Below are 25,748 nucleotides of genomic sequence, written 5' to 3'. Positions count from 1 at the left end.
AAACTAATGGGTGATAATGGTATGGTAACCCCATCTGAGCTATCGGTATACACTGGCGGGGCACCAGTGATAGATGACAGGTGAGGATGAAAGCAGGTCAGTTAGCCCATCCTGACGAATTCAACTAGAATTAGTCACGTTGGTTTCCAGGGGGAACCACGTGGAGGTCGACCTGACAAGGTATATTGCTAGTAATGTATAAAGGGCTATTTGACCCCATTACTAACAATCCCTTCTCCACTATAAGATAAAGGGTGTGCTGATTGAGTGACCGACCCATATATAAACGCACAGCCGAAACCTTTGAATCTAGAATTTTGAAATTTAGCATATACAGCGTAGATGAACGAGAAAATAATTTTGAAAATCCAACCCCTAAATGAGGATAATTTCCAAAATCTACGCGTACAAAGTTGCGCACAAAAACTAATTATCTAAAAGGTGATTCTATGAATTAATAGCGTCTATATGCAGTTATACTCGTAAAGTGTAGCATTTTTAATTTGCATGACTAGATGTAGCAACGCTTGGACTGTATCATTTTTATTTGCTTTTTTTTTTAATACAACTTCTCGTTATTTACAGATTTCCTGAGTCACGGGGCTAGTTTCAACAAAAAATACGGTTAGTACATCACAATTGCGATACTGTTTCTGTTTTTAATCTTTGCCTGCTATTTCCTTTGTCGTAGAGTACACCCTGGCACAATATAGATAGACATTTGAAATGTTAATGCTGCGCACTAGCGTAGATTGATCCTTCTAGTTAAACTGTGTGTGTTATTAAAGTTACCTAATGTAAAGATAGGCATATTTTGTTAACGTTGAGGCCGAATATGATGCGCCAATTCTTTAAACCTGATAAACTGCCTCTAAATTCAATATTGTTTTTTGATAAGTTCTCGAAATTACTGTTATATAGTGGTCCCTAAACTAAAATTATAATAATCAATTAGAAAAAATCGTTAGACAATTAATTCACAACTGTCTTTCACAATAAACATTTTGCGTGCGATGTCTAATTAGTTTTTTTTATTTTTTTTTATTTTAGACATTGGTTTAGGATAATGGCGTATCTGAATCGAGCACTATTATCACAGAAATACTGCCTGAATTATTAACAATTCGAAACAATCAATTATTCTAAACGGATTTTTTTTTTAAATCGATAATATTTACTCTCAGCTACTTTTGAATTATAATCATAATCACATATACTTAAATAATCTGTTTCAATAAAACTTAATGAAAAAGTTTAACATATTTTTTAACTGTTTGTTTTATTTAATTTCGTAACAATTCGAAACAATCAATTATTCTTAACAGATTATTATATTTTTTACTGTTTTTTTTTTACATTCGAATAAATTTACTCACGCCTACTTTTGAATTATAATCATGGTTACATACAATTAAATAATCTATTTCAATAAAACTTAATGAAAAAGTTTAACCTAGTTTTTAACTGTTTGTTTTATTTAAATTCGTAACAATTCGAAACAATCGATTATTCTTTACGGATTATTATATATTATTACTGGTTTTTTTTTTTTTACATTCGAATAAATTTACTCACGCCTACTTTTGAATTACACAATACTCACGTACACTTAAATAATCTATTTCAATAAAACTTAATGATAGTTTAACCTAGTTTTTAACTGTTTGTTTTATTATTGAACATTACAATAACTGAAATGTATACATTCTTTTAAGTAATATCACTTACAATAACAATACATAGTCTCCCAACGCACCACCTTGAAGCAGCATATCCGAGATTCTGGCAGCATTATTTTTTCTGTAAAACTGTTATGAAACTATAAACGAAATCTTTTTGGAATATGCATAAGAAAAACATATTACGCCAACCTCTATACCTACCGACCTAATAATTAATAATGGGGTAAAGGTAGGAAGATGATAATAATGATTCGGGTTATTTTTTACTACTAGACTTCAGCAGATTGTCCTTTGGACAGGTCAGTTATTCATTTCTTTACGTTGTCATTAAGCTCCATTGAAACAGGTTATAATTACGTTAAAAAAATATAATTAATTTTATTATTCATATTGTTAATATCTTTACTCATTTAATGACATTTAATAATTTAATTGTATTTTAATGTGTATCAAACACAAGGCATGCTGTGGTTGCCTATAAATGTAAGAACAGTTAGATCTAATCTGCCAGTGTATTGTATTGAAATGTTTCGCTGTTTTCTTATGTTGGTGATCCTATAAATAAATAAATATTAATTTATCATATACCCAAAAGATATCGGATATCTTTTGGGTGTTATAGATGAAGAGATCGCTCGAGCGAAACACTTTTCAATTGTCTGAGTTGTTTTGTTTTGTTTTTCTCATATTATTTTTGTAGATCAAATAGCGTAAATAAAGTGTCTACTTAGAAATGCTTCGATAAAAACGATGTAACTTTTATTAAAATGACGCGCTTTTCATAAAGTATAATATTATATTTATCAATTAATCCATGCATTTATAGCACGTAGAGAAGGTCCTACTTGGGGTTTAAGGAAAGAGACAAAAATATAAGAATTATTGAGGTCAAAAAGGAAAAAATGTTAGGACACTTGATACGACACGACGAACTTATGAACATTATAATAGAAGGTAAGTTAGAAGGAAGGAGGGGAAGAGGGAGACCGAGGCATAGTTACATCATGCAGATCAAGGAAAAAGTTGGTGTCGTGTCGTATCAAGAGGTGAAGAGACTCGCTGAAAATCGTAGTGAGTGCCAAGAGCTCCACCGACAAGAATGCAACTCTTAAATAGAAAAAGATAGATAGATCGTATTTTTTTATTTGTTCATTAATTAAATACCACAGACTTTCATGTATAAAAAGAGAACAGGTCAGATGACACTTTGCTGACCATTCAGAGACATGTAGACGCTCCATCTAGCATTAATATTATCTACTCTTTGACGATTTTAATAAGGAATAATTAAATAAATAAAAGTGCTTTACATATTAATTGCCGATTGTGGGGGGAAAGGATTGTTAGTAACGCGGACTACCAGCGCCATTGCTAGCAATATACCCTATCAGGTCGACTCCTACGTGATCCCTCTAGAAACAATCGTCCCAGGTGTATTCGTCACGATGGGCTAACTGACCTGCCTTTTTATTCTCAGCTGTTCTCTCTCACTGGTTCCCAGCCGTTAGCGCGGGCGCAGTTGCCATTTCGTTATCAACCATTGAAAAAAAAATTGCCGACTGTAAACGACTGTATAATTCTCTAACGTTTCCCTTTGTTTCAATATAACTAATTAAAATGGAAAGCGCTAGCAGCGTTTCAGCGCTGGAAAATTTCATATGACTTCTTATTTGCTATATTTAGCCAGTTAACGTGACTCATTTGTCCTGGAGTCACGTTAGTGACTAGTACTTATTAAAGTGGCGTTGGTAAGCACAATTTATTTAGCCACGTTACAGAGTGATGTATATAATTGTACGAACGGCGACAATCTGGACGCATCACGTTACCGACCGAGATATAATATCTTCGTATAAGTTCTCTATGGCAGATCACTAATTGTTTTTTATACAACTTAGTATGGCAAACAAGCTGACGGCCCACCTGATGGAAAGTGTTAATAACTATAGAATTAATTCAAAAAAAAATATGAATATTTAATTTAAACGTAAATTAAGGAATTAAATGTTTATCTCATTTTTCTATAGAAATAAATAGAATAGGCCACCCCTTTTTTTCTTGTGGTTGTCGTAGCGAGTAATGGAGGGCGAGGGATGGGTAGCAGCTTCCCTCTTAAAACATCTCCAAAGCCTAACTGCGATCACCAATTCGCCTGCCAAGCGTGGCAACTACTGGCAACACCCTTATGGGGGAGACTTATGTTCAGCAGTGGACAATTAAAGGCTGATATGTTGATATATGATATATAGGAATGGTGTCCTCTGGTAACAAGTGTTCATAGGCCACGTCATACACAAGAGCTTCTAATATGGCTCATCAGACGACTTTACGTACCCGCCAAAGTAAGTAGGAGGCAATAATCCTTTTTAAATAATCCATCAAAAAAATTGGAAGTCTGTACTTCCATTTTTTTTTTTTGTGTAGGCTGAAATTAGATTTTAGGGTCACAAACAAGTGTTATCCAACTAAACTGTTGACGCCAATAGGAACTATACAAATAAATGTATAAGTAATTTTCTAGATTAATCCATTTTTATTATATTTTTTATATATAAAGTGGAAATATTTGATTCTTTGTTTATAATAGGTGAACTCAAAGATACACAACGGATATTAAAAATTCTTTCACATATAAAAAGCAACATTATTAGCGTAACATAGAGTGGGTTTTATTTTAAAAATAACCGCACGGAGGCGACGCGAGCCACTAGTATTTAATAAACTGACATTCTCGTATCAATTAGGAGAATAAATTTCAAATAATCCGACCGTATTACGATTAGAATAAAGTAGTTTTCTGAAATTAGTAAAAAATTTACTCTTTCTTTAGTAAAAATTATTATTTTGATTTAAATATAATGTTGAAAAATAGACAATGTTTTATTTTTGTTTTTTTTTTTTAATAGTGCTTAATTCCCCCTGTCGCAGGAATTCGTCTGATCCATGACTCACGGGACACTCTGTGTATAATTATATTTTTCCTATTACCGGATTTAAGTTATGGAATTGACATTTTATGTGAAATTTAATATAAAATAAATAATTTATAGTTATTTATTAATATTAAATATTGTAAAAGACATGACATGTACAAAAATTATAATTACCTGTAGTGTGTTGGAGTTTATTCACCTGTAAATTGCAGGTAACAATAAAGAAATAAATAACTTCTGTTAAATCCTATTATCTTCCTCTTTAAGTACTATTTTCCCGTATTCTCTCTTCACCTTTTAGTTTCATTCTTTCCCGTTGTATGTGTGCTTTTAAGTATGTTTATATATATATATATATATATATATATATATATATATATATATATATATATATATTTGTATATATTAGTTTATATATAATAGTGTGCCACCTATCCTTTTTTTCTTTTCTCAATGCCCTCTACCCAAAGGTTGTCTGGAAAAGATTGCTTAGCGACAAGGCTACCTTTTGTATCAATTCTCATTAAAATTAACTGTATTTACTATTTTATAAATGGTGCAATAAAGTGTAATATAATAATAATAAATAAAATTAATCTAGATATTACATATATACAGCACTATCATACCTATTTGTACAACAATTAGTCCATTACCTTAAGGTTGTCTTGAAAAGATTGCTCTCAGCAATAAGACCGCCTTACTGTACTTATACAATTGTATCGTTGTGTTTGTTAATTGTCTTGCTTATTTCCTATATTGTATAATGCAAATAAATTATACTCATTCATTCATTCATATAGTTACGCTTTTTATATCATTTTGAAATTATAATAAAATATTTAAATTCTATAGTCTATAAATCCTGTCTATGAAATAACATTTTTCTACAAAGAAATCCGTTACACAAATACTTGAGTCAATTTAGTAAAGCGCAAGCTCGTAGTAAATTATTAGGTAGAATTAAAAAGGGATCACTACGTAGCTACGAACGTTGCGCTACCGTGCTACGAAATAAGGTCTACGCAGACAATAGACGTAGTGGTGACAAAAATTCCTTTTATGTAAATTATATTTATATCAATATCAATCAGTGATGATGGAACGGTTACGCGGGGTATCAGTGGTGATAAGTGAGGATGAAGGCAGGCCAATTAGCCCTCCTCTAAGCCGTGTTCTTGCACAACAAATCGTGTCTAGAAATTTAGGAGAGAAGGGAATAATTTTTATAATCCTAGTTGTTATATAATAAATTATTTTTTTTTATAACAAATAAAATTAAGAAGCTAATATCTGTTGTTGATTTGTTTTGTAAACCAAAGACGAGAAGACAAGGCAGGTAATGGGAAAATTTGTCGGGCGTACAAAATGTCCGTCGTCAACGCAAACTATTTGACTGCACATTTATAGGGCATAAATAAACATGTTATAGAAACAATATCGACATAGATATCAACTATATACTTGTTAGCTTTTAAACCTTATTTCCCATGCAATAGAACTTGAATTAACTTGATTGTCTGAATTTAGATTTGGAGTGACTATTGAATATTTATGTTAAAATAAAGTTTATACGAATGACAAAAAATATTTTTAAAAGGGTTTAATCATTAGTTACTCGAAATCTTTATGTATGTCTATATTTATATGTATAACTTTATATAGTATCACACTAGGTTCTTTTTTATGCAACTTAGAATGGCAAACAAGCTGACGGCCCACCTGATGGAAAGTGGTAACCGTCGCCTATAGACATGAGCAGTACCATGGACATAATAGAGTATACTGTTTATAGAGTGAGAATAGGTATCTTTACAATGCAGTCTAGAATATCTATGCCTATGACCTGTGATGCTGACTCATCTTATATACACGTGACAGTCATCTTTGAATGACGTTAATAGCATAATTGTAAGGGTTCTCGTTTCCCATAATAAAAGTCTTAGGTTTATTTCTTTTCGGAGCTATGGGACCATGTATAAATTAAGGCACACGATTTTCATGTATTTTTGAACTGCCTCGTCCTTGTCACAGCTGGTTATATTTAGAGGCTCCCCTCTCCCTAGTGTAACGTCCCATATTTGAAAAATACCAATTTGACCAATACTAAAAATTCCTTTCCCCTGGCAATAAGAAATTAAGTAATTAATAACAGTGATTATAATTCATCTATAAATTAGGATAGATCCTAAATATGTGCTAATTTAAAGTGTTTGCTTCCTTAATAGGGACCATTCATAAATTACTTCACACGTTAAGGAGAGGCGGGGGGGTCGACGGAGTGTGGCGTCGTGTAGCAAAGTGTGGGAACACTCATAAGTTTTGTGATGGAACATTTCAAAATCAATGCCTAAGTATAGAATCGCGAAATTTTAACTAATAAAGAAAACTTTATTATTATTATTCCATATTATATATATATATATATATATATATTCTTTATTGCACTAAAACATACAGTAATAACAATAAATTAATAACAATGTTAGCAAAGGCGAACTTATCCTTAAAATTGATTAATGAGATTTCTTCCAGTCAACCTAACACAGTGGCATAGGAAGTAGTGAGTGGGCAGTAGTAGTGCTAAACGGAAATTAAAACAAATATTTACATAAATTTATGTATAATATGTAAATTATTGATGTGCCTATTTCGAATAAATAATGTTGTGTTTCACTGGAGAAAGACCGGCTTGATTTTCCTCTCAAACAATCAATACGTCGCTGTCACAAGGACGAGGTCAAAACTGCAGCTAGTAGATAAAAACACTAACTGAATTTATAAATCCATATACGGTCACATCACAGTTTCAATTGTACATTATTTATTCACATACTCTTGTGATACCTTGATTACAGTACGGGTTTTTTTTTTAACAATATAAACCGCTCACTGTAACCGGCGAGGGCGGCAACAGTCTGTGAACGGCCGTCGTGATCGCAACTCGACTGTTTCCACGTTGAATACTTAATTTTTACGTTTTCGGAAATCGCGTACCGTGCACATGGCACGATTAATCCGTGGACAGATTCGGCTGCTTAATTGTTGGTGCCAACAAGCCGTTCCACCCTCCGCTGGGTGGTGGGTGCGGGATGCTTCGCTACTTCAGTCGCGCGGGGCTACGAGGGGGAGAGGGGCACGTGTCGGCGGGCGTGCACGTTGCGAGTCGGCGTGCCGGCGCGCACGTGGCTGTGAGCGTGCGCGCCTAGCAGCGCACCAGCTCCTTCAATCCTGCCGCGGTTTTCATCGGGATCGGTCGCGTTCTAATTACAACGCACTCTACAATGATCGAGTGTGTCACGCTTGACAAGTTCGGTACGTCCCAACGGTGGCCCGTGCGCCGCTTGGACCGGCACGGCTATATCGATATGGCAGCCGACTCAACGGGCGCCCGTGGCTGGTACGCGGATAATTCTGATTCGTACCACGAGTGTTTCCTTCCGCCGCCGTCCACGCCGCTCGCGGTCCACCACAGGCGGCTGCCGTTGCCACCGCCGCTGTCGACAGGTACAACATTTTGTTGTTCATGTGATTTTCTAATTAGATACAGCAATTATGGTATTATTACTGAATTGTTGAATGACGACTAGAAATGAACATGTTTTAAGGATATTCAAAGTGGTGTCGCGTCTTTCGGAAAGATTGAGGGTAGAGCGGGTTGATTTAGTAAAAAATAAATATATCTGCTTTCATGGCAGATTTCTTATGATTCTGATGATATAGAAAGGATTTTTTTTTAATAGATGACAATGGAATAATAACTACTTGCAGTATTGTTATCCGCAGGCAGCGCTGGTGAGACGCCAGTGAGGGATGATATGTGAGGTTACTCGAAAAGGTTTGACCGATAACGGCCTTTAGCGCGGTATTCTTTAAAGTTCCAATTTAAACAGCATGTATATAGTTGATATAAAATGCTACTTATATTATAAACTAGTTACATGCCGCGGTTTTGCCTGCAGTCGCATCATAATGTTAAATACCTTATAACCTTAAAGGAATGAGCTATCAAATACGTAAAAAAAAATTCAATATCCGATAGGCAGTTCCAAAGATTATCGCGTTCAAACGAACAAACTCTTCCGCGTTATTATATTTATTATAATTACATTCCTATTAATATTTAAAAAAATTGCAAAAATATTTGGATGTTTGTAACTCATTCACGCGTAAACGGCTGAACAGGTTTGGATAACGTTTGATACACAGATAGGTATGTTATATATATATATATATATATATATATATATATATATATATATATATATATATATATATATTGATCCTTAAGGGCAAAATTGCGAGGGGCATCACTAGATTAAAAAAAGAAGCATTTATTGCTCTTACTAGAACGTATAACAATGAAACAACACTTTGGATTATATAGATAGAGCATCGAGTCTCAAAATCGGGTGTACTTTTTGTCAGCTAATTGTTAAAATAGCTGACTCGTTTTTTTATCAGTGTTCTATATACTTACGCACATAATGTATTTTGACGTATCTCTATAATAATTATTTAATAAATAAAATGAGTTTTTACGCATTAAAAAGATAAAAAAAAATTAAAAAAGAAAATGAATATAGAAATTATAAAAGAAACACTCATAATTGTTTATCACGCAAAATTGTATGAAAAAATTGACCCGCTTTTTTCGAAGTATTTGTATGGAAATATTCTATATATACATATAATCTAAGTACAACACAAAATACAAACTCTACATATATCAGTAACTGCTTACAAAACACAAAATGTGTGGGAAAATATCATGAACCACAGGTAATGTGTACAAAAGATGTTAAGTTTATTTTGAACAATCGACTATATTAATTACAGATTACAGTATAGTAACAAACTTTATAGTCAGCTATATATATATATATATATATATAGTCCAGTATACATAAGTTTGATAAGATATCACCAAAGAAAGGTACATCAATGCAATTTTATTTGTGCATGATAAATTGGTGACCCCGCCTGTGCTACCGGTATGCACTGTCAGAGTACTATAGAGAGATGATAGGTGAAGATGAAGACAGATCAGTTGATTCACCATGGCGAAATCATCAAGAATTAACTACAATGATTTCCATTTCCACCCATTCCATTGTCACCTATTAGAAAAACTAGTAATAGGGTAACTAGACGTGAATTTACTGGGTATAGAGGAATAACACCCGAGTCCTCAGGAATGGCAATGCATGGGGATATCATGGGCGAAACAGTATACTCTGTTATGTCCATGGTACTACTCATGTCTACAGGCAACGGTTACCACTTTCCATCAGGTGGGCCGTCAGCTTGTTTGCCATTCTAAGTTGTATAAAAAAAAAACTAGTCTACATTGTCCAACAATGCCTTTCCCCGAAAAGTTTTATTTTGGCTTAAAGTGTAGGATTTAGTAGTGGAATATACCTTCAAGAGAAGAGCATATTCCTTCCTAAAAGACTGTCAAATTCTCTGATATCAATCGCTTGCACCTTTTTTTTTCCGTGTGGAAAATCTTCGGAAAGACCGTCCATGTTTTTAAAAAAAAATACTAAAAAATCTAACCTATTATTAATCTTAATATATACAAATACCGTCTCACTATATTTGTTCCCGTTAATCTACGAACCCTCTCTATCTTAAGGAATATGGTCCTTTTGTCCCGGATAACAAAATTGAACCTGGTGAATTACTGTAAGTAGTAAAACAATATTTGCCCAATCAGCTATATAGTGGGGGGGGGAAAGAGATTGTTAGTAATGGAGACTGAGAATCCTATTGCTAGCAATATACCCAACCAGGTCGACCTCCTCGCGGTTCCCCCTGGAAACTATCATGGTTCATTCCTGATGAATTCATCATGATGTGCTAACTGGCCTGTTTTCATTCTCATATATCACCCTTCACTGGTGCTCCGCCAGCGTATCCCGTTAGCGCAGGCGGGGTTACTATATCATTTTCACCCATAAAAAAAAATCAGCTATATAGTATATATAACTGCGTTATATTATTAATACTATAATTTATTCTATGGTTATTATTATGTATTATGAGGAGTAATTATTATTAATTATTATAATCCTATGGCATGCCATATTGTTGACTGACACATGTATTTATAGCATCAATAATTCTAAAAAAAAAAACCATTAGGTTAGACAGTCGTTAGTCAATCGGTATATATATCAGCCAATTTCCATTGCTATTTAATACTAGGTATAAACCGCGGCTTCGCCCGCGTAAACAAGTACGTAAAGTATTTATCAATTTATTCTTTAATAGCAACAAGTATTGCATCCGTGCGAAGCCGGGGCAATATTTGTTTGTGTAACTTTAAAACTGTTTAAAACTTTAAAAATATTTTAGTAAGGTTGGTATTTTAGCGTATGTGAAAATACTGCACTAATATTCTCTAAGTTTTTTTTTATACAACTTAGAATGGCAAACAAGCTGACGGTCCACCTGATGGAAAGTGGTAACCGTCGCTTATAGACGTGAGCAGTACCGTGGACATAACACAGTATAGTGTTTCGCCCATGATATCCCCATGGGTTGTCATTCCTGAGGACTCAGATTTTATTCCTCTGTACCCAGTAAATTCACGCCATATCCCACCCTTCAAACCGAAACACAGCCATGCAAACACAACTGTTTCACAGTTGGAACAATTTATTTTTAACATAAAAGTTATTGTTATGGCTGAGATATTGAACTTAGATATGTTACCTGTGTCCTCAGGAAACGGCATGGAGGGTATCATGGGTGAAACATTATTCTCTTTTATATCCATGGTACTGCTCGTGCCTATAGGCGACGGTTACCACTTCCCATCAGGTGGGCTGTCAGCTTGTATGCCATTCTAAGTTGCATAAAAAAAAATTACATGAAAGAGTAACGTCCATCAATAGATTCTCAGAAACTTACGCGTTTATAATAGTACCCAGTAGGGTACTGTGGCTAGACAATAACATATTGAATTTGTAAATAACTAGCCACTAGATCTCGCTTCGCATCGCTTTTTTTTTAATTAAAATTCAGTCCTCTTTCCTTACCAATTATATTTTTTATACGACTTAGAATGGCACACCTGATAGAAAGTGGTGGTGCAGTGGACATGAGCAGTACCATGGACATAACAGTACACACACATACTGTTTCGCCCATGATACTCCCCATGCGCTGCCATTCCTGAGGACTCAGGTGTTATGTCAGGTGCTGTACTCTGTAAATTCACGCTCTGTAAACAACATTTAAAATATATATCTATTTGTCATTAAATATATCAATATCTGGCTGCTGAGTAATCAGAGAAATGAGCAGAGAAATAGCCTGATAAGTGGGAGCAAACTTTACAGAGAAAGACTCGAATCTCTTCTCTTTATTATATTAGTTCAGACAAGGGAAGACGTCATTAGATTGATATTATTTGTCCTTTTTGTTAGACAATATCTCTCTGGTCAAAGCGCCAGAATGATATAGCGTCTGACCGTTATTTTACTTCGAAACGAGGAATTTTGCATATTACCAACAAGTTTTTGCTTTTTTAAACGCGCTAACTGATTCGGCAAACTATCTTTTCTAGCCAAGATAAGTTGGTGTGACCAATACAACTCTAACGTTAAAAAATCAATTAAACAGCTTTGGAGATTAGCGTGAACAAATATTGTGATACGAGGAGAAAGGGATTGTTGACAATGGAGTTTGACAGCCCCATTGCTAGCAATATGTCTCCTATTAGGTCGACGTCCACGTGGTTCCCCCTGGAAACCATCGTGAACAATTCTTGTTGATTTCGCCACAATGGACTAACTGACCTGCTTCATCCTCACCTATTATACTTCACTGGTGCCACGCCGGTGTATACCAATAGCGCGGGTGGGGTTACCATTCTATTATTACCAATTAAAAGAAAAAACATTATGACACGGGGTTTTTATTTATTAAGATTAAGACTTCGAGAGGGTTTACACCCTCTTAGGTTTCATATTTATTTTGTCACAATTAAATTCGTTATTATTTACATACCTGTTTATTATTATTTCAATACAACAATTAATACATTCCATTTAATAGAAATAATAAAAAAGAAAACGTCGAAATAATTAAACCAAAACACATGTCAAACTGTCCTACTATTTTTATATTTAATTTAAAGGATTTGAATAAAATTTCGTATAACAAACTGAAATAACCTAACCGAGTTTATTTCATGACTTAAAATATAGGATACGTCATACAAAGACTAGCACAAGTAAAGCCACGGGGTAGAGCTTGGCAACTATACCAATAAGATAACAAAAGCTGTTGCAATTCTAATTTCCCACAATTTTATTCGGAACGGATGTGTAAATACAAAATAAGCAAAAACGGATACTGATTATATTGTATTTCAATAGTGCAATTGTAATAAGCGAATACACGATGTATTCGGAGACATACAAGCTTGCACTGTAACATAACACACACACGATAAGGGCTTTAAAGCTTATACTCATTAAATAATCACTGTTTAGTTATGTAAGAGATCGTCCGTTAACCACTTGATGTTTTTAGTAACTTTAGGGAGGGAGTTAGAATTACCTTATAAGGTGAGGTTTTAAAATAAAACCCAAAATCATGTGTATTTTTTATGGTATCGAGTGATCTTAAATATTTTCAGCATTATCTTTAAATGAAAGTAACGTCGTATCGTCATACCAGCCTTTGACTGTCCACTGCTGAACATAAGCCTCCCTTTTGGGTTTGCCAGTAGTTGCCACCCTTGATCGGCGGATTGGCAACCTCAGTTTGGCTTCGGAGATGTTTTAAGAGGGATGCTGCTGCCCATCCCTCGCCCTTCCTTAGTCGTTTCTTACGACACCCACGGAAAAGGAAGGGGTGACCTATTCGATGATATATATAGATATATATATATATATATATATATATATATATATATATATATATATATATATATATACACTTATATTATATATATATATATATATATATATATATATATATATATATATATATATATATATATATATATATATATATATAATTTATTAATTTATTTATATAACCAAATGTCTTTTTTTTCAAATGAAGCAATTTTTAAGAAAATGTACGAGAAACTATTATTGTTTTCATTACATAATATCTTATTAAGAGATTTATATAAAATAAAAATATACATCCCACGCTCGGATTAACGCTCGATAACAAAATAAATAGTCCTTAATACTTATAAACAAAAGATTTACGTGTAATTTTAATTTTATTATTAATTCGGATATTTGGATTTCCCTTCGTTGCCATGACAGAGATGAGCGACATTAATCCATGTTATCAAAATATTGATATTTCGACATAATTATTGGTTTCTCGATCTACTAAAAGTGCATAGAAATATTGCATCATGGGGACTGCTCTGAGGAATTGTTCGGATTGATACCCGCTGCTGATATTCACCATCGTACAACCCGCCACAAACTAAAGTTCCATCCCAACCATCTGGACGAGTGGCGGTCCTCCACCGTGCGTTTTTCAAGGCACTTTCTTCCACGCACAACCACTCTTTGGAATCGACTTCCAGCAGCAGTAATTCCGAACCGATTTCGACATTATAACCTTCAAGACAAGAGCATATTCCCTTTTAAAAGGCTGGCAGCACACCTGCAATGCTTCTGGTTTTGCGGTTGATTATAGGCAATGGTAGTAGATTACCATCAGGCAAGCCGCATGCTTGTTTGCCCACTGTGTTATAAGAAAAATCTTCAGTATAAACCCGTGTAGTTCAGTCAAAATATCGACATTGTGTTGATTTGTTTCGTCATCTCAATCGAATCTGTACTGCTATTGAAAATCAGCAGATTGTCTTATGTCTAGGTCAGTGTTTTTCAAAGTGTGGGTAGCGACCCCTTGGCGGGTCCCCGAGCCTCTACAAGGGGGTCGCGGAAGATCGCGAAGCAGTGAAAAATCAACAGTTCCGAAAATACATTAGTCAATCAATAATACATAATGAAGTATCTATAACAGACATCGATTACATGTTTGTTTTAGATACTTTATTATGTATTAATTATTTTATTTTATCGATACCTAACTGTAAATATAAATACTGTACTGTACGGATTTCATAATTGTACTATAGTAAAATTCATACGAAAGGAGGAAATTCGCGGAGGGTAGGTAGGTCGCAAGATATTTTTACATAATAAGGGGGTCGCGTCATGAAAAAGATTTTTTTTTATACAACTTAGAATGGCAAACAAGCTGACGGCCTACCTGATGGAAAATAGTAACCGTCGCCTATAGACATGAGCAGTACCATGGATATAACAGAGTATACTGTTTCGCCCATGTTATCCCCCATGCGTTGCCATTCCTGAGGACTCAAGTGTTATTCCTCTGTACCCAGTAAATTCACGCCATATCCCTTCAAACCGAAACACAGCCATGCAAACAACTGCTTCACGGTAGAATCACGAATGGGACAGAGGTACACAAGCAATCGACTTTTGTACAAAGTTTCCCTCTGATAGATTGAAAAACACTGGTCTAGGTCAACTGTTTGTTTGTTTACATTAACATTAAGGGCTGTCGAAACAGACTATAATACCGTTAGAGCGCTCGGGCGTGCTCGTCAATATAGATTGACAATATAAGCGAAGTAGTAAACATTGCTTGGGCGGAAACGCGTATTACAAATATAATCCAAACTAATACCGCAGTGTAAGTAATAGTGCTCTAATCTTAGATTATATAGATGGAGTGTCTCCGTACAAACGCTTCGCTAAAATTAGGTCAACTTTATTATATCCGTGCTGCGTATAGGGTTGCCATAATACACATTTCTTACAAACTGTACGGATGAAAGTAAATTGAAAAATAAATATGATAAAATGTTTCTTATTCGAAACAGTGCTTAGTATAGGAAAAATAAAAATGAAAGTCGAAAAAATTGGTGTAAATTTGAAACTTGTATTAATTATTTATTAGATTCAGATAACTTTGTAAAAAAACGTCCAGAAAAGTGGGATCGAAGGAGTATTTCTAGGGTTTTAAAGGTAAAAAAAAACAGTTTTCGCAAAATTCTAAATCTCTTAAACGTTTTTAAAAATATTTAAAGAATGAATACATTGTAACTGAAGTAGTTCTGCATATTTTGGTGTTTTTTTTTTTCAATATTCTAAGTGAGAAATTTACCAAGGTACGATAATTTCAAGATAGAGTATTTTTACCCATATGAATTTTCTTTAGTTGACGTTTTTTTTATACCACTAAGGTGGCAAACAAGCACACGGCCCACCTGATAGTAAGTGGTTACCGTAGCCTATGAACACCTGCAATACCAGAGGTATTACGCGTGCGTTGCCGACCCTGAAGAAACCTCTTTACCCCCCTTTTGAAGAACCCCATGCTGTAGTCTCTTGGGAAAAACCTACGTTGATGTTATTTTAAAGTGCCATAATTTTGTAATTTCTTAACATTTAAAAAAAATAATCACTACTCTAAAATGAAAATATTAAACTGTATAATAACGTCAATCTAAAACTCTGTGAAAAACACTGTATTTCAAAAAATATAATTGTAAAATTTTTTTTCGACATATCTAATTTTTTCTTTTTTTTTTACAAAATCAATACTTAAAATAAATTTATTATTTTGGGCCCTATAAATCATTTAGTCCTAATAAATTAATGATAGGTTTTATTACTAATAATATTCATTCAGGTTTTGTTACTTAATATTTATATTTTTACTTATAAATAGATTTAAAAAGAGCTCTTTAGTTAAAATGTCAAATAACTGTATTGAACTTTTATAATAGAGCGTTACTAATAAACGTTCAATAACTTAAATAGGTTTATTGGAGTATTTACGGTATTATGTTGTAAACTTGTCGAGTTCCACAGACCATAGACTATCAGCTGCAGTCAACTGTTAAGAACTTTATATGTTTTTAATAAAAACCTTGATAAATTACAAGAGGGAGACTTTGTACAAAAGTCGATTGCTTAACCTCTGTCCCATTCGTGTTTCTACCGTGAAGCAGTTGTGTTTGCATGGCTGTATTTCGGTTTGAAGGGTGGGATATGACGTGAATTTACTGGGTACAGAGGAATAACACTTGAGTCCTCAGGAATGTCAACGCATGGGGGGTATCATGGGCGAAACAGTATACTCTGTTATGTCCATGGTACTGCTCATGTGTATAGGTGACGGTTACCACTTTCGATCAGGTGGGCCGTCAGCTTGTTTGCCATTCTAAATTGTATAAAACAATTATTAACAAAATTTTTATAACATGTCTTCAGGATGGTTGCGTTCATAACATGTTATAATAATGTAATTCTTTATAATTAATCGCTGATTTTAAACTGATTCGTATTTTAAATCACAAAAAAAGGAAGAATTTACATTGTAATGTATAAAATAATATATTATTTTAATTTATTGCTATTAATTTTGAGGTTAAAATGTTCTTTTAGTAGGCTTTAGTCCGTTAAAAGTTTTAACGGACTAAAGCCTTTTATAGGATCGCTATTTGACGTTATCGCCATATTGGCTTGTGTATAGTGCCGATTATGAATAACACTTGTTGCTATTACAGGTTCATGATAGGCTTACAGTGCATCTATATGTGAAGTCGCTGTTGAACAGTAATTGCCGAGTTGTAGTGCATTTATGAATGGAGATTTTTTTATAATCACGTTATTTCCTTATTGTAGAGGGCTTGTAAAGGGTTGATATTTTATATTAAAAAGACGGTTATTCTATATTATAGAATTAAAAATATATTTAATTTTTAAAAATATAGAAAACACTCTTAAATTTTAACAAATGTACTAGTTGAAAATCAATTGTAAATAAATAAAAAAAAATATATATAAAGACACGGGAATCGACGCAAATGTAAACTCTGTAATAAAGTAGAAATCATACTGGTTTGGCGAAAATATATTTGACATTTAGATAATAGTAAAAAATACGAAATCTGCCAATACTGATCAAGGTTGTCCCGACCTCCTGCGGACTCACAGCAGGATTCACATAGGGCGCCGGCCCAATGAAGTTCGATGACATTTATTACCTCGTCTCATTTCCTACATCTTCTTCCTGTCCGTGCCATGTCATGGCACAGGCTTATGGGATTATTTTTATGGATGATAATGGAATGTGATGAATACACCTGGATTTCAGCAGAATGGTTTCCAGGGAGGACCACGTGGAGGTCTTATTGCTAGTAATGACACTAGTAGTCGCATTACTAATAATCCCTCCCCCTCCAGGCTTATGGGTTAGAATAAATCATGCAAGTAGCCCAAGACTTGTAACTGCGACCTGTAAGTGTTTTACGGGCGATCCAATAATATTCAATCAAGTCCATTGATCGAAACCAATTAATTAACTCCAATGCGGTTTATACACGTCTACTCATGTAGCAATGAGACCTGCCTACTAAGAAACAATTTTGTTTTGCACAAAGTCAATACCTTGCAGCTGATTTATATGAGTTACCTAGGTACCTACATCGAGAAAGTGAAGGTCGTGCTTTCATGTTACTTTTCCTTCTACATGTAGTGTATAAAGTTACACCTAGATGGCGCTGTACCTATATTATTTTATTGTTTTTTTTTTTACTTTTCATACTAAAAAAATAATGTAAAGCAAACTTTTTCACTGGCAATATAATAAAGAACAGTAAGTAAAAAAGTCTGCTTTAAAAAAAAAACATGTAACATTATCATATTTTCTTTATATTTTAATACACGTGGTCATAGATTTATTTACACAGGCTACTTTTGTACTGAGTCTACCTAGCTGTAAACCGAGGTGCGCTGATGATCGGAATTGAATAAACACAGGTTGCGGAACGCTCTCGCTTAATAAATCAATGTCAAATAATATTCTTCGTATACTATTTTATTATTAACTTTTGTTCATATCTAACGAACACGTGTTCGAATAGGTATAAAAATTTCAATTACAGGTATTTCAGAACCATACTTTCGCCGTGTTATCTTGGCATAGAATAGGCCACCACTTCCTTTCCCGTGGGCGTCGTAAGAGAGGACGAGGGTTGGGCAGCAGCGTCCCACTTAAAACATCTCCAAAGCCTAACTACGGTTGCCAATCCGCCTGCCAAGCGTGGCAATCCATAATGGAATGGCAACCCCGCCTGCGCTACCAGTATACACTGGTAGAGCACCAGTAACGGACAATAGGCGATGAAAGTAGGTCAGTTGCCCCAAAATACCATCCTATCGTCTTTAAAAAATTTAAGGGCTTTTTAATGGGTGATAATGAAATGATAACCCCACCCGTGCTATCGGTATACACTGGCGGGCCACCAGTGACGGATGATAGGTGAAAATGAGGCAGATCAGTTAGCCCATCGTAATGAATTCCACTAGAATTAATCACGATGGTTTCCAGGGGGAACCGCGTGGAGGTCGACCTGATAATCCCTTTCTTCCCAGAATTTAGGGGTTAAAAATGTTATATTTCAATCGTAATACAATTTCATATTAGTATACATCATTCATAGTGAATGTTATGGACACCATGTAGATTGAAAACAATCGTAGCTGTGAAATTGATTTTATATCGCCAACCGTTCATACAAAGCAGCCCTCCTAGATTTGGCTAATTAATCTAGATTTTTACGAGAAAGCAATTATAAAGTAAACACTAAAATGCCAATAAAATGTCGAGTGTCTCGCAAATTTAGCGATGAATTCCAAAAATTTGCGGCCTTTTTTTCCAATCAATTGAACAGAACGGCGGTGAAGTGAAAGCTAACGGTATCACACAAAAAGATCAGGTGGTTAGGAGTAGACGCCAAGGTCGCGTCTTCTCGCTTTCAAAAATCTGCACAGGCTTAATGATTTTTTTATTGATATAATTTTTTTTATAACTAATGAGTCAAACTAAATGTGAACATTACGCTCTATCCGGTTTCACTCTAACAGTATATATTATACATACGTTAAATATTTTCACTGAAAATATGCCTTTTTTTGCAATAAAATGATCTGATACTGTTTTTTTTTTTTTTTTTACACGAGCGAAATTCTTTATGTATAATTCAAATGAGATTTATCAAAGATTTTACGTTTTTTTTTATACAACTTAGAATGGCAAACAAGCTGACGGCCCACCTGATGCAAAGTGGTAACTGTCGCCTATAGACATGTGCAGTACCATGGACATAACAGAGTATACTGTTTCGCCCATGATACCCCCCATGTGTTGCTATTCCTGAGGAGTTAGGTGTTATTCCTCTGTACCCTGTAAATTCGCTGTCATATCCCGAAATATACTCTGTTATGTCCATAGTACTGTTCATGTTTAAAGGCGACAGTGACCACTTTCCATCAGGTGTTTGCCATTTCCGTCAGCTTGTTTGCCATTCTAAGTTGCATGACAAAAAAATGTTGTTATAAACTTTTTTTTTAAAAAAGCAACAGCTGTGTTTCTTGCCTGTTCTTCTCAGCTGAAATTGCATTACGAACTGGACGGTAGATTCATAAAAAAAAGTAACTCAAAAATGCTTATTATAAAGTTTATTTGAATATTTATTATTATTAAAGTCATACAGATTGATCTAAAAAAAAAACAGTCTATATCCTTCAGCAGAAATACATACTATTCGTACTGGGTGCCAAAAATCATGATCATTGGTCGAGTTATTAAGGTGCCAAGAGATAACACACTCACTTTCACATTTATTATATTAATAAAGATTTTCAATAAAGAAATTTATTTTATTAATTAACTCATTGGAAAATTTAATTTAAATTTATAATGTAATTTATATTGTATTGTTAATATTTAAATTTTATACTATAATATGCGCAAGTATTATGAAATTGTATAGACTAGCCGTTGCCAGCGGCTTTGCACGTAGTGTAGTGTTTTTACATCGAAATATGTATTTATAAAATTTTTTTTAGCGGACCTATGTTCCAAATATCGGCTTTCTAGACTTAGTAGTGTTGGCTATGTACTGATAGTCCGTACAAAAAAAATATAAGTAATGTATGTACGTAAAAACTTTGAAGGTTTCTAAACGATTCGAGCAATACTGTGAAGTTCAACCAATTAAATTGAGTTGACGCCCTTGTTTAAAGGTACTTCTAAAGATGGCCTGTTTAATTAGCAGATGGTTTATGAAATTAATGGTCGATCCAGACTGTTTTGAATGTAACACATGTGCGTCTATGCACCTGGCCGCCTCGCCGCTGTTAATAGTATTATCCTATCAAGACCAAACACAATGGGCTCGATAACATCCAGATAAGTGGCCCGTGACATTGGACTGTGGTAATGTTAGTGGCAGCGTATAAGTAATATATGATGTCCATGTTGTGGTGGAAGACAGTACAGTGGCCGTTTACCATCGGACAGATTACATTGTTTCCTATATTTGTGATGTAATAAAAGCACGTAGTTTACACTAATATTATAAAGAGGAAAGATTTGTTTGTTTGTGTATATGTTTGTAATGAATAAACTCAAAAACTACTTTGCCGATATCAAAAATTCTATCACCATTAGAAAGCTACATTCACCCCGAGTAACATAGGCTATATTTATTGCTAGAAAAGATTAGGGATCCTTACTAAAACTTTAGTAAAACTCAAGGTGTAAAAAATACTATATCTTTCGTCGCGTGCGCTGCGGAAACTATTGGTGATAGAACAAAAGTATGTTCTACAATATTAAAGAAAATATCAATAACTATAAAAAACTTAGGGATACTATATGTTCAACTATTATCGTTATGTCACAAACACCACTTTTCAAAATGTTATAAAAATGTCCTCCCGTGCGAAGCCGGGACGGGCTGCTTGTTAGATATAAAATTTATTGCATTATTTAGCACATAAATAACAACAGACAAAATAGAGAAAAATTAATTAAAAAAAAATGAAAATACATAAAAGAAGTAACATATTTTTTTATCTATGAAATGTTACACTCATTCCTAGATAACGTAATGTGTAACTAAGGGAAGGGAATCATAATTCCTATATGTAAACGATGGGAAACTTGAAAGAAAATCCTATATAAAGCATACATAACAAGAGCATGTTAACACACGTGATATTAGGCTGCATAGCTAGCCTTATGGGGAGTCTCCAGTAGTGGGATATTAGTGGAACATTTAGATACAGGTTAAGGGCACCTAACCTATATCTTGTGTTTGGGGGGAAGGGATTGTTAGTAATGAGGAGTTTAGACCCCATTGCTATCAATATACCCTATCAGGTCGACAACCACGCGGTTCCCCTTGGAAACTATCGTGACTAATTTATCATTGAATTCGTCACAATGGGCTAACTGCCTTTTCATCCTCACCTATCACCGCTCATTGGTACCCCGCTAGTGTATACCGATAGCGCAGGCGGGGTAACCATACCATTTTCACGCATAAAAAAAACCTATATCTGGTATCACCCGTTAACACTCTGCCGTTAATCCACTGCTGAACATAGCCTCCCCCATAAGAGCGATTTGCCAGTAGTTGCCACGCTTGGCAGTCGGGTTAGCAAATTGTATCTACACGTAAATATAAAGGATTTGAAAGTGCCGCACCGAATTGGATGCCACGTGTGTTTTCCTGCAGGTCAAAAAAATGTTTGCAAATTTTGTCACAAACGCGGCAGCACTTAATGTGCGGTTGTAGCCCAATCATACATAAACGATGTATCTCCTTTGGAAATAACACTCTATATCCTGAAGAGATAAAAAATATTGCTACAAAAAACACCTTAAATTTTCTATCATTGATAGGAATTAAAAGCGAACTTTAATAACGGATGAACACAAAAGATCATGGAAAGTTCGCGGTGTCACAGGTTTTTCTGCTTGAAAAAAGCTCGTCGTTCAATAATAATAGTAACATAATATCTGATGTATGTTTATTCATAATATTTCATAGGATTTTCTACTTCCGAAATCCAAGCGTACGAAATATTGAACAAAAAGCCAGTCTGTTATACAAATGCCTAAAAAAGTCATAAAAACATTAGAACCCGTGTTCCTTAAGGAAAGTTGTTTAGTTTCGCGAACACAATTTCGGGCGTGTTGTGCCCGTTTCGTTACACGCTATTTATTATATTTCGAAACGTTATTTCCAAGTAAATCGAACCAGAGTCCTTAGCAGTGAAAGTATCGGCAGAATGGAAACGCTCTCGGAAACTTACCATATATTTGTGTCTATACCTACAGTGCTATATCTACACAATTCGAGATATTCAATTTAATCACGTACCTTTGCGTACCAAAACACTCGTGACGTTTACAGGTACTTTTATAATTTACCATAGTGTAATACGACATCGTGGTGTTTTATCGTCACGATATAATATGGAACAAAAATATCAAAAAAAATCATATGGTCCTATGCTATCGTCACGATATAATATGGAACCAAAATATCAAAAAAATCATATGGTCCTATGCTATCGTCACGATATAATATGGAACCAGAATATAAAAAAAAATCATATGATCCTATGCTATCGTCACGATATAATATGGAACCAAAATATCAAAAAAATCATATGATCCTTCAATCATACAGTTCGCATTTTTACACGCAGCCTATGGGTTGGTTAGACGTAGAGGGCCTATAACGCTCTTCGCATTCACTATAATAATACTTTTAGAATCTTAGTGGAGCTCCTGCGATTTTGTAGTGCTTCAGGAATATTTGTGGAGGTAGATACGGATGCGTCTCTATAGTGTAGATCCGCGGGAGTGCCAAAAGTATCCTAAAGGTTATTTCAGAGAATTCGGCGTATCCACTTCGGATGCACTGTCAACTGGATCGAATGCAATTAGTTTGGACAAAGATTTGTATATGAACTGAATGCACATTGTCTATTACTAATCAAGTTTTCTATATTTTCTGCTATCTTTCTTTATTATTATTATTGTTTTGCTGTCGATTTCTTCTCGCTAGTGTAGAAGATTGGATTTATTTTGAGTTAGTACTCAAAGCAGGTACATTGCCTAGTTACAATGGCTATAACAAGCAGGTGTTGCCAAATTGATAAGCATTGTACAATGCGACAATGCCACCAGTCTCTAGCGTACTGCTCTTAAACAACTATTGTGAACATTAGTAATGTTTGGTTTGTTTTTGTTTTATTTTTAAACATTACATTTACTCTCCAATCAATCAATTATTTTCATAAATGAATATACAGATAAATGTACCTATATGATCATATTAACTGTCCACTGCTGTACATAAGCCTCCCCCAAAAGGGGGGTTTTGTTTGTAGTCAGCATGGCTGGCAGGCGGGTTGGCAAACGCAGTTAGGCTTTGGAGATGTTTTAAGAGGGACGCTGCTGCCCATCCCTTGACCATTAAGCTGCCTTAATCGCCTCCTATGCCACCCACGGGACAGAAAACTGGCTTATTCTATACCGGGATCAAACAGCTAATGCTAATGATATAAAGCGCATTATGCGTAGTGATATTACACTTATATCTACATTATGATTTCCCACTATGAAATTGTTAATCTTTTAGAGTCAAATGAGATAAATTGTCAAAAATCATCAGAAGTTGAAATTTTCATAGAACTAGTTCAGAATGTCCACAATATTGTGCTGTGTGGTTCCGGTATAGAGTGAGCTCTTTTCTTTCCCGGGGTGTCGTAAGAGGTGACTAAGGGAAGTTAATGGTCAAGGGATGGAAGCGTTCCTCCTAAAACATCACCAAAAGCCTGACTTCGGTTGTCGACCCGCCTGCCAAGCAAAACCTTATGAGGGATTATGTTCAGCAGTGGACAGCTAAATTTAAATATAATTAATTAATTATGATTAATAATTAATATAATAATTATTCATTCGCTAATATATATATATATATATATATATATATATATATATATATATATATATATATATATAGCGAAGAAAAAAAGTAGTATGTAATTGTTCAAGATGCTTTTATTCATAACATCGACTAGAATTTAAAATAAATTTTCAAACAATTGTAGTATTACTTTTTTTTCGAATATTTTACTATCCTATTATAGCGTGACGATACAATTGTACGGTACCGTATCGTGCTGGGGTGAATTATAATTATGTGTGATTCTTAAAAATATCAAAAACATCCAAAAATTACAACGAAATGGGAAAAAAGAATTCCATATATATATATATATATATATATATATATAATGTTTATATTATACAGAAAGAGCAAATGTAGCGACATCCAAAATTAATGTTTTTTAAACTCCCAATCTAGTGCTGGCTCTTTCAATAAGCCTTCAGATCGCTATAAAAGTGAAAGTAGGAGGATTTGGATAGCATATTGATATAAAAAGAACGACAATGAGAACGCTCTCGTTTTCATCATTATATACAACGTACACTTATATATATGTACGTATATGTATCATTATATAAAGGCACATCAGTAGGTCATGATCATAGGTAGACATAATATATTAACTGTATATAAAAAAAACAAATAATTATTTAAAATTACATCAAAACATTCCATTTAATATTTAATTCGAATAACTGAAATTTGGCCATTCTAAGTTAATTGAAAATTCTATAAATATTGTATTGTATTTAATGTTTGTTATGTGTGTGTGTGTGTGTGTGTGTGTGTGTGTGTGTGTGTGTGTGTGTGTGTGTGTGTGTGTGTGTGTGTGTTTTGATGCAATATGCTGTTGGTGTTACTATAAATAAATAAATAATCTTCGTGAAGGTTCCAGTAAAAATATTTTTATTCTCAAAACGGCCATATCTTGATAGCGAAGCGATGTTCCGCCACCTCTACACAAGCAGGAATACGGATGAACCAACATCACTGTCATGAGTTAGTCATAATTTTCGTTATAAACATCTCGCATCGACAAGCGCCAACGACAGTGAAACCGAAATAGCATATCTTTTATGCGCATTAAGTGAACATTTTCTCGTTGGTTTCGGCAAAGGAGAAAGTGTTCGTGTTTTTAAGAAAGGAAAAGTAGCTTATATATATTTTTTTTTGTGGTAAGAGGCTATGGCCGATCGTAGTCGGGTTCAGACCCGCCCCCCCCACCAACTGGGCCCCCACCACGCGGCGCCGGGCCCGGTGAAACGCACATGCAACTTTGAACTGTTACAT

At 34.4% G+C, this 25,748-nt stretch overlaps 1 protein-coding gene across 7 annotated transcripts in view; it reads left to right on the top strand.

The window, feature by feature from the left end:
* LOC113518684 (thyrotroph embryonic factor) overlaps nt 1–25,748 on the top strand; it is a 73,958-nt gene that overhangs the window by 5,797 nt on the left and 42,413 nt on the right. The window contains exon 2 of one of the 7 annotated variants that reach the window (XM_052896680.1): nt 586–624. In XM_052896680.1, coding sequence (XP_052752640.1) covers nt 586–624 — 39 coding nt within the window. Of the gene's footprint in view, nt 1–585; nt 625–7,779; nt 8,123–25,748 lie in introns of those variants that run through there. The other 6 variants (XM_031911397.2, XM_031911398.2, XM_052896676.1 and 3 more) reach the window with 6 other exon arrangements.

Source organism: Galleria mellonella, unplaced genomic scaffold (assembly GCF_026898425.1).
Source record: "Galleria mellonella isolate WM207_F2 unplaced genomic scaffold, CSIRO_AGI_GalMel_v1 utg33, whole genome shotgun sequence".
Classification (NCBI taxonomy): domain Eukaryota; kingdom Metazoa; phylum Arthropoda; class Insecta; order Lepidoptera; family Pyralidae; genus Galleria; species Galleria mellonella.
This window is presented reverse-complemented; position numbering and strand designations above follow the sequence as displayed.